We start from the raw sequence: 14,691 nt of genomic DNA, 5'->3' as shown, positions 1-14,691 counted from the left end.
ATCCCTAGGTGATTACTACTTAGCTCCAGCAATATGGAGTCTAATTGGTTTATCCTCCTGCCGAAAAAGGTCTAACACAGCTGTGTGTGTATTGGACTAAAGTTCATAATATACACGATGTCCAGAAAGACCAATAAAATACAATATCACCTGCTTCTCCATCCAGCTGGTGGAGCTTGCAGAGAGCCGTCCCGCTTAGAGGCACTTGTATTGAGAGATGAATACTCGTACTGTGCTGTATTGGGACTCGCAGGAAGAGAATAATTTAAATATATTTATACAATAACATATCTATAAGTGATCGAGCCACATATATGTTCCAAGGTTAAATACTCGATGACCAGTGGGTTTTCATCCCAGAACAGGTCAAATTTCACATTTTAGGAATATGTCGGTTTAAATGGGAATTATAATTTTTCTTATTGATCTTCCCAGATAAGTTTTTCCTTTATTATTGTTTTGGGGACACTGCACATTTGGGATATAGCGGAGCTTCCATGACTTTAGTACTTTAAAAAAAAATCTTCAACAGTTTGTTGCTCCTCATTCCTTTGTATCCCTATTCTGCAGGAAACTCTGTTTTTTGTTTCTTTTTGTATTGTTAGAGATCCTATAGGCCATGGGTGCCTTTTTTTGTTAGCTGCCCCAGCAACTTGATTTTATTTTATTTTTTTATGCTACCACTGCAGTGGTTTAATTGGCTCAGGCAGCCTCACTGGGCTCCTTGTGATCCCGAGTGGGCTGAAAGCTGTCGTTCTTGGCACCTACCACAGCTCCACCTATGGGATCCTCTGTAGGGTTCCTTATCAATATTAGATACATGTAGTGTCATTCAAAGTTGCCCTGGGGCATTCTGCTGCTAAAGGTAAGGCTCCGATGTGGAGAAGGCCATCTTCTGCCTCTCATGAGGGACATCCCCATGGGTGTAATCACCCCGTTGCTGTCAGAACAAAGGGGAACCAAAAAGTTTTTGGTTCAAAATCCAAACAGTCCTTTTGGGTTTTTAACATCAAGACCCTCAATACATACTTTTGAGTGGACAGGTTCAAGATGGAATTGTTTTTCTCTTTCATCAGGAGCATTGAACAGGGCGATTTCATGGTATGTATGGTCGTCAATGATGCCCATTTGTATGTTCCAATTCCGAAGGTTCCTAATAAGGAACTTAACAGGCTTTAGTTAGATAGACAATGTGACTAGATGTGAGGTAATTAACATTTCAAAATTGGGCACAGAAGTTTGACAAATGATTTCCAAAAGCAACATATGACATACACTGCTCTATATTGCAGTCAAATATCAAAAAAATAAATAAATTATATTTTGAGAATTTTTTGAGCTTAATTTTTGCTTTTTGTCAGTGATTTTTTTCATGAGTAGTTCAGTTTCTTAACCCATACACCAGAAAAACATCCTGGAATGGCTTCTGGCAAAATGTACCCAAGTGTGTGGTTGTGTTAGGGAATTTAGACTCTAAGGGGTAGTGATTGATGTGACTGATTGAAATATTCTCTGTATAGCACTGCATAATATGGTGGTGCTGTATAAATAAATATGAATAGCCAAGGAATTGATCAGGATTTACTTTTTTAAAACTTTAAGGGGGGGGGATTCAATTGGCCGCGTTACTGTAAAAGATAACGTGGTCAGCACACTATTATGGTAATAGTGCGCTTAATTACCATTAATACGGTAATTTCAATGCTGGCCTTTTGCTCCCTGAGCCGTCAAATTTGACGTTTTCAAAACCTTATAAATCAAAAACTGCATGAGATAAGAACTTCAAATTCTGGCTTTGCAGTCCATTAAATATACCAAATGAAATCAAAATTGGGAAACTTAAGGTAATAAAAAATTTTGATCAGCTGATGTGGAATGACCCCGTTTTGACACCTCATGGTTCATATTGTTTCCATTAAAACAAATTACGACGCATGTTTTCCACAATGTCTGCCATAGAAGATACCCTAAACTTCATAAATATTGGTATGAAACTCCTTGTATACCCTTTTGCTTTACTGTAAAGTAATTAAATAAAAGGTTACAAGCTGTATTTGAATTATTTTATAACCCTAGGTGGTCTCATGGGCCCAGTTCGAATGATTTCATCTGGTCATGAATTAACAACAGATTATGATGAGAAGACACTTCATGAGTTAGGATTTAAGGATATGCAGGTATTTCCAGCATGTGAATGTCATCCATACTTTGAAACGATTGTTTTGTTTTAGACGAAAATATTTCCCATGCTAACATTTTTGGTGTTTGACATATTAGCCTTTTCATACCCTCTAAACTTGCATAAAGTTAAGTGCATTCCTTGTAGGGGATAGTATATAAATATGCAATAATCTCATGTTTGCATATCTCGCCAAAAGAACAAATACTTTGAGGATTGTGCATTCTGTTTATTTCCAAGCTCTTTATCGAAGTGACAGGTATATTATAATTCTACCATATAGCCGCTATATATTATTTCAGTCAACTCCTATTAATGATTTCTTCGACAATACAACAAGTGTGCGCATATGTCTATATAATAATATAATTTTTATGTCGATAGAAATTCAAAACCATTCTTGTATACTTTTGTCAGATGGTCTTTGTGTCTTTGGGTGCACCACGTCGGGAAAGAAAAGGAGAAGGTGTGCAACTTCCTGCATCTTGTCTGCCGCCCCCACAGAAAGAGAACATCCCCATGCTTCTCCTCCTTCAAGAACCTCATCTAACCACTCTATTCGATCTGTTGGAAATGTTAGCCTCTTTCAAGCCCCCTTCAGCAGAGATGGATTTAGAAGATATTGAGGTAGGGTTTTTTAATTTGTTTTTTTACATTGTTACTCTTTTCTGAGAAGAACAGATGTTGGAAATATGAATGCCAGTTGGGAACACCAAATCTTGTACTTACATTACACGCAAAATAAAAATTTTCCATGGACAGTAATGAATATTTTGCCATTTGATGTTTCCTGATTGCAGAGTGCTAGGTGCGAGGAGCTGCATCTCCATGCTGAGAATCTCTCCAGGCGTGTGTGGGAGCTGCTGATGCTGCTTCCAACCTGTCCCAATATGATGCAGGCTTTCCAGAATGTGTCTGAGGAGCAGGTGAGCAGAGCACACTACTATTCACAGGAATTCTATCTGCTTACCTGCACCCTTATTTCAGTGCCCTGCACCATGATGCTGGAGAAAGAGGGACATTGTTTTCATTTTTTACTGGGCATGACTTGATAAGTTTGTAAGGGTTGTCTTGTAGTGCGGGAAAAATTGTCCTCAAAATGTCAAACATTTGTTACAGTATTTCATACATACATTCAATTCAGTTTTTAGGTTTTCTCATTTTCCCATTTTAAAAAAGGTTAACGATGGACCTTGTTGGAAAGACTTACTTCGGATAAAAAGCGCTCACAAACTTCTGTATGCTCTTGAAATTATTGAAGCCTTGGGCAAGCCAAACAGGAGAATAAGGAGAGAGTCTACGGTAATAAAGATTTACATTAGTGTAAACTATTCTTGTATAACAAAAATGTCTGACTTTGCTTTTTTTTGTTTCTTTTTTTTTTTTTTTTTTATTTCTTCACTTTTTTATGTTTTGGGCATTGAATGTTTACATAACAACCAAATTTGTTTCCTCATTACTGTGAGAGTTAATTAAGAAAGGATACATTGAACAAAGCATTCTTTGTTAAGCTTAAGATGCGTACATGGCAGAGTTTGATGGATTAGATAGATATCTCGCTTTGACTTTGGTTCTCAAGAAACCAGTTACAAATTATGAATGTGAAGAAGATTTGTGTGATCAGTCTTGACATCTATTTTGTTAGTTCAGGTGTCATTAATGTGTGGGAAGTAGGCAGAAACAAAGTGCCCTGTTTTGTTTATTTAGCTAATTTTTATCTTTTTTTTCATAGATAAAATAAATAGTGTATAGTAGTCATTCTCAAACACAAGTACCACAAGCAGTTTATGTTTTAAGGTTTTCTCTCTGTGGAAACAAGTTTGCTAATTACTGACCAGCACGATAAATTAGCTCATCTGATTTAAGAAATCCTGAAAACATGATCTGTTGGTTGGCAGTGGAGAACCCCTGCTATAAAGTATCTTCCCCCCCCCCCCCCTTCCCCCCCTTTCACACTTTCCATTTGGGTGGTCTTGAAAAAGGTCTTTGTTGGACTTAAGTGTTGATGGTGAGCACATAAGTACAGCAAGTTGTCCCTCATCAAGGGTTCAATTCGACACTCCTTGGGGAAGGCTGCAGAGAGGGTTGACAGGCTTGGGTAGCGAGCCATCCACCTCCCAAGCCCTCTGACAAGCAGTCATAATGACGGCCTGCTTGCACACCAGGGATCTCCGGTTGTGGAAACCGGTCTGCTTCTCATCTGGGATCATTGGTTCAATGCTACCACTGACGCCTTAGTGAGAGGCATCGTAAGTTGAGAATACATTTTAGATCTTAAGTCTCTGCTAAGGCACCTTTCTCTGGCCTCAGTTGGAGGGCACCGGTGTCATTAGGGTATAGAGAAGAACGGGGTGAACTAGCACTTTACGAAACTTCTGTTAAATCGCCCTAGCTCCTCTCGCTCTATACCCCCACTTCCTGTTTTCTCGGTTTAGTTTAAGTGCCTGGTTAACAGGTTGTGTTTGGATTGTGCAGCAGCCCAATTTTGTTTAATTTTCTTTTCTTGTAAATGCTGCAAAACAAAGCATGACCAGGTTTCGGTCCTTTCGATCCTCAGGCAGGTCTGCCACCAAGGGTGGTTTGCAGTGTGGGCATCAGGCTTGGTCCAGTCGGCGTCTGCTAACTAAATCCGCAGACAAGCAGTCGGAGTGACGGACATTCTCTCCCTCCATGGTCGCCCATGGTATAAACCAGTCTTCTCTTATTCAGGGATCGATGGTTTCAGTATACCACTGTTGTGCGCCAGCTGCTTTGCCTAGACATGTTAACTCAAGGTCTCTTCTGTCATCTAGATTTGGATTGACTGGCTTTAATAGCGTGGCTGTTGAAGCCGTGATCCTTCGAGCTAAGGGTATGTCTGAGTGCATGGTGCAGACCATTCCTCGGGCTCAGAAACCGGGATTGGCCAAGGTTTATAATTGGTTCTGGAAGACTTATATTGTCTGATGTGAAAAGAACAGGTTTCCTATCTTTCCTTTTTGGTTGTACACATTGCTCATGTTCTTGCAAGCTGGGCTGAGTGCTGGTTGGTGCCTTAGTTCTCTTCAAGGTCAGATGTCAGCTATTTCGGTCTTTAAAAGAAAAATCGCTTTGACGCGTAATGTACAAACCTTCATTTGGGGGTTGCTTCTTTTTTAACCTCTGTATGTTCTATTGGTATGCCTTGGGATTTAAATTTGGTGTTAAATACTTTTCAGCATCCGTCTGTTGAACCCTTGGCTACGGTTGATTTCAAATTTTCTAAACTGGAAGACTATCTTCCTTTTGCTCATCTATTCGGCAGGAGCTTACAGCCTTATCTTCCAAGTCTCCTCCTCTTGTTTTTCATGAGGATAGGGCAGTTTTTCAGACCAAGCCTTCATTCCTCCGTAAATCAGGACATCATCATTCCTGCCCTGACTACGTCTCAGTCTTAGGAGGACGAAGTTTCAATTCATTCTCTCACTGTGATCCAGGCTATTGCGTACTTGTGTGTTGGACTCAGGATGTGCGTAAGACTTGGAATCTTCTGATCCTCTGTGATGCACACATGAATGGCCAGCTTCCAAAGTGACTATTGCTCGGTGAATTACGGGTGTAATGCTTCAGGCTTATAGTGATGGTGCGTATTCTATTCCAGATAAATGTCGAGCTTACTCTACGATTTCAGTGAGTGCTTCCTGTTTGACACGCCATGATGCCTATATTGAGCAGCTGTGTTGGGCAGCAATGTGGTCTTCTGTGCACATGTTCATGTGGTTTAGTGGACCACAGGTTTAGTGTGTTTGCATCAAAATATGGTTTGTGCTGTTCCTTCTGAACGTTCCCTCCCGTGATGTGACTTTGGGATGTCCGCAGTGTCCCCCTAAAGGAGGCCAGGTATTTATTCTTACGCAATATCTGTTTGGGGAACACCAAGCGTCCACTCTTGAGGCTCTTGTTTCTCCTACTGTTTGATATGTTGACTTTTTTTTAAAGAATATTGTTTTTTTCTCTCTTCCAGGTATTTAATCTATTAGGTCCTCTATCTGTGGGCTTGGCTATATATAAACGGAAGAAACAGAAAGTGAGGTATAGAGATGGAGACGTTAGGGCTCCTCTTGCAAGGAGTGATGAATGTGCAGCCTCCATACATTCCCCCAATAGCTCCTTTGGTTCTCAATATGGTGCTGACAGCATAACAGCACTCTCTTTTGCAAAAAAAAATTGATTCAGTTGAGTTTCTTATCTGGATGGCTACCTTTCTGTTGGCTGTTTCCATAGCTAGGAGAGTTTAATAGCTTGGGGGCTCTATATTGTAGGTCTCAATTTTGCATCTTCCATGAGGACAGGCCTGTGCTTAGGACTAAACATGCTTTGCAGCCCAACGTTGCTTCAAATCTATATCTGAATCAGGGCATTGTGAATTTGGTCTTAGACTGGGATGAGTTTCCAAAGAGTGCTCTCTTAGATCTCTGGATGTTATTAGGGCATTGATGACCTATGTACATAGGACCTGGGAATTGTACAGGATGGATGACCTGTTAGACCCTTACGATATCCACGTGAGAAGTTGTCCAGTGTCTAAACATACCACTGACAAGTGATTTACTTCGGTATTTCTTTAGGCTTACTTTGGGGCAGGACAGCCTGTTCTTGAAAATGTAAGAGCAAATTCCACTTGATCAGCAGGTGGCTCGGCACAACACATCCACTGAGCAGCTGTGCTGGGCGGCCACCTTCACAAAGTTCTTTAGATTCAATACTTGTGTGTCCAAAGATGCCAGTTTGGACATAAGATTCTGTGCACTGCAGCTTCAGGCTACAACAACTTGAGGGGGAAAACGTACATAAACATTATAATTTTAACATTCATGACGGGTCCTTTTAAACAATCCTGCAGTGTAAATTGACAGCTATACACTGGACATGTTTAGCATGCAACTGGCCTTCAACACTGCAACACTTTAGTCAGATGAGTCCTGCAAAAAAGGGATTGGCATTCCAACCTTGTCAGCCTAGTCTGCGCTCACACATTTGGTTGTTCAGCTGCTGATGGGCCCCATATTGCTTTGGCTTAACATTCATATATACTTGCAGTATTAATAGCAGTGTGTTTGCCATATACTGCCTGCAGGCAGTAGATTTTTTGTTTTATGCGAACTTAAGAATGTTCAATAATTATCTGCCTGGTATTGCAGAGGCAGTCTATTTCTTCCCCCACTCTCATAATGGTTGATACTGCTGACTCTTGTAACAATTGCTTGAATCCATTGCCTGAGAACTCAAACTATGAAACAAGGCACACCTCCAAGATGGACATATAAGAAAGTTTTTCCACAGGGTTGTCTGCACTGCTAGGCTAAAATAAAAAGTAATTATTAGTTTCTGCAAAGTTATTTAATATTCAAAATTGTGACTTTCAAAATGGATTGCCTTTTGGATCCAGCATAAAGGTGCTATATTAGGAATTACACATATGATGTACCCCCCTTTAAATACTATGTAGTTTAGGAACAAGTTGTTGTTTTATTTATAAGGCACCACTAGGGTTCAGCAGCACCGTACACAGAATGCTAGAACATACAACAAAATTATAACTACAGTAACAAAATTAAATAAATACAAATATACTTAATTATATGTCAGGATCTATTTTCATTTTAATTCTTGCATCCACTCTGCTTTGTATATATGTCCAAAAAGGTCTTTACTTAGCAGTATCCAGTTTAAACATATAACAACATTGTATTTTACATTTTTAACTTTAAGGGGGGTATTCAATTGACGGCGGGATCGCCGAAAATCCCACGCTCTAAAAATATTACCCTTAATACAGTAATATCTCGCTGGATTTCACTGCGAGCTGAAATCCAGCAAGTAAATTACCGTATTAACGGTTTTTACGCACAGAATTACCGTTTTAACTGTAATATTTTTAGAGCGTGGGATTTTCGGCGATCCCGCCGTCAATTGAATATGCCCCTAAGAAACTCTAAATACAATGTTTTATTTTTTGCAAGTTAATAAATGGTGTTGCTCTTTATATTACAGGGCAGTTATAGTGATTTGTATCCAGACTCTGATGACTCTAGTGAAGATCAGATTGAGAACAGTAAAAACACATGGAGCTGCAAGGTACAGTTTTAAATATATGTCCTTATACACTATAACCTTTTTGTATTTTAAATCTATTTCTTTTGCACATACAGTTGGGGGATGCTGCTCACCATGGAGTATAGAGGGTGCTGTGTGGAGTTAGGCACTTAAAAGACCTGTTTGGCCTGCTCCCCTCCCCGCTATGCCCCCTTCTGGCCAGAAATATCCGGTTTTATTTTAGTGCCTCTGGAGTGGGCACGTATTTCTTTAACTTAGATTTAATTTATTTTATTATTTTTTTCAACAGCAGTGTTCAATGGTGTTAACAGCGTGAACACCACACCAGGGAGGGAAAGCGCATACATCGCTTAAAGCCGCACTTTCCCCTTCTACTAAGGCTGAACACTGAATTAGGCTCCCGGGCAGAAGTGATCACTCGGTCACTCAGAAAGTGACCGGGGACACAGCGCTGTACCAGGATACCAGGTGGACCGCGGTAGCGCTCCAGTCTCCTATTTATTGCTGGGTTGAGACTGAGCTGCCGGTGGTCTCTACCCACACCTGCGCTTCACAGCACCGTTGAGGACAGACAGGGCGATGCCAGATACCAAGTTGTGGGCAGTTCACTGGCAGGAAGCTCTGGCCACACAGCTCCTACCAGTCTTTTTTGTGGATGATCTGGGTGCCATTTTGTGTAATGGACAAGGTGCTTCTAGTGGGAGGTGACACTCCTTCCTGGACTTTCCTCACAGCAGCAGCCATTTCACACTGCTCACAGCCTCTACGGTGCCTGTCATGATTGTCCTGAGGAAAAAAGTTTTCAATTCTCTGGCTGAATGAATGTTTTATCTCATGCTCTTTGACTGTGATTGATTGAATTTTATATTTTCTTATATAGGTATAATGTCCTTTTTTTTTTTTTATATATAAAGCAGGCACTACCTCACAAACACGCACAAAATTACCTTGTGGACGGTCACATACCCTATGTGTGACCTAGGCCAGTGCTTATCTGGGGAGACCTCCACCATGCTGGAACCAGCCTGGGTCAGGGAATGGTAGGTGTTGACAATTCTAACTCTCTTGTCCTAGGTACTCAGTCTGCGGACGCACTTTCCTCGGGACAGGCGTCGCAGAGAGTCCAGGTGATGTCAACGATGACTATTGCTCCTTCCTGGATGCAAAACTTGGAAAGATCTGTACAAGGTCTGGTCAGATTTTCTTCATCCCTGGAAAGAATATTAGTCGTCTTCCTCAGGTAAGCAGCGCAATCGCCAGGTCCAGTTTCAGGTCCAAGAGCTGTCAGAGTCAGACATTGACCCCTCTCTTATGGAGGAAGGTGAACTTGTTGAAGACTCAGACACTGAGCAGTTATCTGGGAGCATGATTCCTCTAACCGGCAAGGAGTAGAGTACCACATTGTAGCGGTAAGACAGGTGCTAGACATTTCTGAGGAACAGGTGACCTCCCAACTATCCATGTTTAAGTGGAAAAAGAAACCAACAATTTATTTTCCATCCTCCCCACAATTGCCAAAGATTTGGCAAGAGGCCAGAATGAAACCTGATAGTAGATATCTGATTTGCAGAAGGTATCGCCTGCCTCAATTATCCGTTTCCATTCTCTGAAGTGCTGCTAACTTAAAAGATGTGACTGAAAATGTGAGGGCATCCTAAAGTCCATATATTTGACTTCGGCGGCTTCCCTCCATTCCGGGATGGTGGCAGCATGGGTGATTAAAGCGGGGGAAAAGTGGGCCACTTCCCTCAGTATTGGCCTTCAGTCGGGAGTTCCTAGATCTGAATGGTCATCTTTGGACGACCACATTAAAGAGGCGGCCGAATATTAGGGAGATGCAGTACTTGATGCAGGTCAGCGATTTTCCCGGACCTTCTCCCTGGCAGTGGCGGCTAGACGCACACTGTGGTTGAGATCGCGGGAGACAGATGCCGAATCCAAGAAGGCTTTGGAGGCATTGCCATATGATGGCTCAGCATTATTCGGGTACACCTTTTGAAAATCCATCTCTCAGGCCACTGGGGGAAACAAAAGGTAGGCGTTTTTCGCTCCTTTCGTTTTGCAGGCAGTTCCAGAGGCACCCCCACCAAAGTTCATTCCTCAGTACCGCGGGGCGAGGTAGGCAGGCTTGAACAGGGTAGTGGCCAAATTCAAAGCAACCTGCATGACTCCGTACCCCCCCCCCCCCCCCCCTCCAGAAGTATGGTGGAGGGGTCCCGTCTCCTGATGTCCTGGGACCAGTGGTACAGTTCTACCACAGACACTTGGTTAAAGGGAATAGTTTACAGGGGTTATATCATAGACCTTTTGGGATTGTCCCCGCAGCGTTTCATGGTTACTCCATGAGAAGGAGCCAGGAGAGTCCTCTCCCTGTTGGGGTCAGGGATGATTGTATTGGTCCCAAAAAACAGCGGGAGTTGGGGGTTTTACTCGCATCTGTTTCCAGGACAAAAACCAGAACTGTTATAGCATCCCATTTAGTCCCTCAATGATCACTTGAGGGTTTCCGGTTTTGGCATGCAATCTATCCATTTGGTAATAAATTCAATGGAGACAAATGAGTTTTTAACATCTTTAGACATCAAGGATGCTGACCTTCATATACCAATATGGCAGGGACATCACAACCCCCTCAGGAATTCGGTGGACCAATCTCGCGTTCAATTCCATGCTCTGCCCTTTTCGTCTGGCAACGGCGCCAAGGGTATTTAGAAAAGTCATGATAGTGATGGCTGCAGTCTTAGATCAGCAAGGAGTAACGGTCTTTCTGTACTTGGACAATCTCCTGATAAAGCTAGATTCGTTGTCTTGGCTGATGTCCCATCTGCACCTGACTGCACAGACCTTGCAGTCTCGTGGCTGTACTATAAACTTTAAAAAGTCCAGCCTACTGCCCACTAAACGCATTTTTTTTCCTGGGGATTTTGTTCGACACAAGTTGCCAAAGAGTCTTTTTGCCCCAGACATGATCCAGACCATGAAACAACAGGTAAAAGCTCTGTTGGCCCCTGAAGCGTGTATCCATCCTTCTGTGGATGAAGATGATGGGACGCATGGTATCGTGCTTCGAGATGGTGCAATTTGCGAATTTCCATTGCCGCCTCTTCCAGCACAAGCTCCGTCCAAATGGAACAGGTCGAATCCCTGCTTGGAAGCCCAGTTCCTTCACCTGTCACCAAGAACCTGCCTGTCCTTGTTGTGGTGGGTGCGAGCAGGGAATCTCAATCAGGGAAGACTGTTTTCAGTGTGGGATTGGACCATTGTGGCTGGGGGGCAGTGACGTTGAATCTCCAACTGCAGGGCCTCTGGTCCACAGAGGAGAAGTTGCTCATAAATGTACTAGAGTTAAAGGCGTTCTTCAAGGAGCTGGTCCAAGCACTGTCCCGATTGAGAAACAGATTTATTCAAATTCAATCCAACAATGCCACGGTGGTGGCATATATCAACCACCAAGGGTGAACCAGAAGTCTTCTGGTCATGAGGGTGGTGACCAAGATCATGGTGTGGGCGAAACAGTGGGTTCCTGCCATCTCAGTGGTATTCATACCAGGAGTGGACAACTGGGAAGTTGTCCATCTGAGTCGCCATGTCATTCACTCAGGAGAGTGGTTCCTCCACTCTGAGGTTTTCTCACTGATTGTGCAAAGGTGGGGTCAACCGGATGTGGACATGATGGCCTCTCTTTTGAATTGCAAGGTAACAAAGTATTGTGCAAGACCACAGAATCCCCAAGTGTACCTAGTGGATGCCATGACCGTTCCATGGAGGTTCGGTTTTTTTTACATTTTCCCCCAATACCGATGTTACCCCGGTTATTGAAGATGATCAGGCACAAAAGAGTCGGGGTCATACTTCTGCCACCTGATTGACCAAGAACATTGTGGTACATGGATCTTCTCGCCATGACATCTGATGCACCTTGGAAGCTTCCTCTCAGGTAAGATCTGCTCAATCAGGTTCCGTTTTTTCATCAGGACCTAGCACAGTTGGCTTTGACAGCCTGGAGGTTGAAACCTTAATCCTCCGACATAAGGGCCTCTCAGATAGGGTCACAGTGATAATGTCTAGAAAACCAACATCTTCCAGAAATCTGGAAGATATATATAGGTTGGTGTGTGCCAAAAAGTGTCAACCTCTTCCTTCCGTTTAGCCACAGTATTAGCATCCCTTCAGGACGGTCTGGATATAGGGTCTTGCGGCTGGCATCCCTTAAAGTACAGGTGTTGGCCCTGTCAATTTACTTTCAGGGGTGTCTGGCTCTGCTACCAGAGCTACAATTTTGTCTCTATGGGGTCCTACATGTTCAGCCACCCTTTGTTCCTCTGGTGGCTCCTTGGGACCTAAACTTGGTCCTAATTGCATTGCAGAAATCGACGATTGAACCGCTGGAATCTATTTCCTTCAAGCTTCTCACTTGGAAAGTTGCTTTTTTGGTGGCAATTTCTTCGACAAGACGTGTTTCAGAGTTGGCAGCACTCTCCTGTATAGCTCCCTTTTTGGTCATTAATGACAACAGGGCTGTCTTCAGGACTCTTGCCTTCCTTTCAACCAAAAGTTGTGTCCAAGTTGTGTTTTATTTCATATAAACCAGGATATAGTTATTCCGACATTGTCTTGAGATCTTTCATCCAACAGTCAGGGCTCTCTGACGGAATTGGATGTGTTCAGAGCCTTGCGGATCTATGTGGATCGTTCATCTTCAGTTCGCAAGACAGACAGCCTCTTGATTCTGTATGATACTCGAAAACGTGGTTGGCCAGCCACGAAACAAACTATAGCCAGATGGATATTATTATTATTTTTTATTTATAGGGCGCCACTAGCTATCCGTAGCGCCGTACAGGGACAGACAGAAACACGATACAGGGTGAGACAGCACGGTACAGTTAACAAAAAGCACAGTTACTCCGAAGCTCAATGTACAGCTAGGTGAGAGCCCCAAGTGGGGTAGAGAGAGGGGTAGAAGGGTAGGAGGACCTCGTGGAAGAGACAAGCAGCTGAAGAGCAGAGTTAAGGTGGTGAACAGAAGGAGAGGAGGCCCTGCTCGAAGGAGCGTACAATCTAAGGGGAGGGTAGGACGGACAGAGACGCAATGGTAGGAAGAGGGAATGGGGAGAACAGAGGCAGAGACAGAGGGGGGGAAGAGGAGAATGAAAAGGAGGGAGGTAAGAGGGGGACAGGAGGGAGGGCAGGAGTGGGAGGGGGGTAGGGCGAGACTGGGAGGAGGTCAATTAGGTGTGGGACTGGAGGGCTTTAAGGAAGAGGTGGGTTTTTAAGGCCCGTTTGAAGCTAGACAGGTTGGGGGAAGTTCTGATGGAGCGGGGGAGCTGGTTCCAGTGGAGAGGGGCAGCGCGGGAGAAGTCTTGGATGCGAGCATGGGAGGAGGTAACCAGGGGGGGAGAGAGGCGGCGGTCGTTAGCCGGGCGGGATGGAGCATGAATGGAGATGAGGCTGGAGATGTAGGGAGCAGTGGAGTTGGAGAGGGCCTTGAAAGTAAGAGTGAGGAGCCTGAACACGATTCTGTAGGGGATGGGGTGCCAGTGGAGGGATTGATAGAGGGGGGAGACAGAAGAGGAGCAGCGAGAAAGGAAAATGAACCGAGCGGCAGCATTGAGTACGGAGCGAAGGGGAGCGAGATGAGAGCGGGGGAGGCCAGTAAGGAGGAGGTTACAGTAGTCCAAGTGGAAGATAATAGGAGAGTGGACAAGAGCTTTAGTGGCATCTTGGGAGAGGAAGGACCGAATGCGTGCGATGTTGCACAGCTGGAAGCGGCAGGATTTAGCGAGAGAGAGAATATTAGGGGCAAAGGAGAGAGAGGAGTCAAGGGTGACGCCGAGGCAGCGAAGTTGAGGAACAGGGAAAATAGAGGCGTTGAGAACGGTGATAGAAAGGTCGGAAGGGGAGGGGGAATGAGCGGGGGGAAAGATAATAAGTTCGGTTTTAGCCAGATTAAGTTTGAGGAATCTAGAAGACATCCAGGAGGAGATGGCGGAGAGGCAGGCGGACACCCTGGAGAGGAGGGAGGGAGGGAGAGAGATCGGGAGAGGAAAGGTAGAGTTGGGTGTCATCCGCATAAAGGTGGTACTTGAGACCAAAGGAGCTGATGAGTTCACCCAGGGAAGAGGTATAAAGAGAGAACAGTAGGGGTCCGAGAACAGAGCCTTGGGGGGACCCCTACTGGAAGGGAGGAGGGGGGGGAGATAGATCCAGAGATGGAGAAGGTACGGTCAGCAAGGTAAGAGGTGAACCAGGACAGGGCGGAACCGGAGAGGCCAAAGGATTGAAGGGTGTGGAGCAAGAGTGGGTGGTCAACGGTGTCGAAGGCTGCTGAGAGATCCAAGAGAATGAGAAGGGAGAAGTGGCTCCTGGCTTTAGCAGAGAGGAGATCGTTGGTGACTATGGCCAAGGCAGTTTCAGTGGAGTGGAGGGGGCGGAAG

At 44.0% G+C, this 14,691-nt stretch overlaps 1 protein-coding gene across 3 annotated transcripts in view; it reads left to right on the top strand.

Moving 5' to 3' along the window:
- USP34 (ubiquitin specific peptidase 34) overlaps positions 1-14,691 on the top strand; it is a 166,672-nt gene that overhangs the window by 80,120 nt on the left and 71,861 nt on the right. For all 3 annotated transcript variants that reach the window (XM_075203870.1, XM_075203869.1, XM_075203868.1), the window contains 5 exons: positions 2,077-2,177; positions 2,597-2,806; positions 2,980-3,105; positions 3,359-3,481; positions 8,192-8,275. In XM_075203870.1, coding sequence (XP_075059971.1) covers positions 2,077-2,177; positions 2,597-2,806; positions 2,980-3,105; positions 3,359-3,481; positions 8,192-8,275 — 644 coding nt within the window. The remainder of the gene's footprint in view (positions 1-2,076; positions 2,178-2,596; positions 2,807-2,979; positions 3,106-3,358; positions 3,482-8,191; positions 8,276-14,691) is intronic.

Source organism: Mixophyes fleayi, chromosome 3 (genome assembly GCF_038048845.1).
Source record: "Mixophyes fleayi isolate aMixFle1 chromosome 3, aMixFle1.hap1, whole genome shotgun sequence".
Classification (NCBI taxonomy): domain Eukaryota; kingdom Metazoa; phylum Chordata; class Amphibia; order Anura; family Limnodynastidae; genus Mixophyes; species Mixophyes fleayi.
This window is presented reverse-complemented; position numbering and strand designations above follow the sequence as displayed.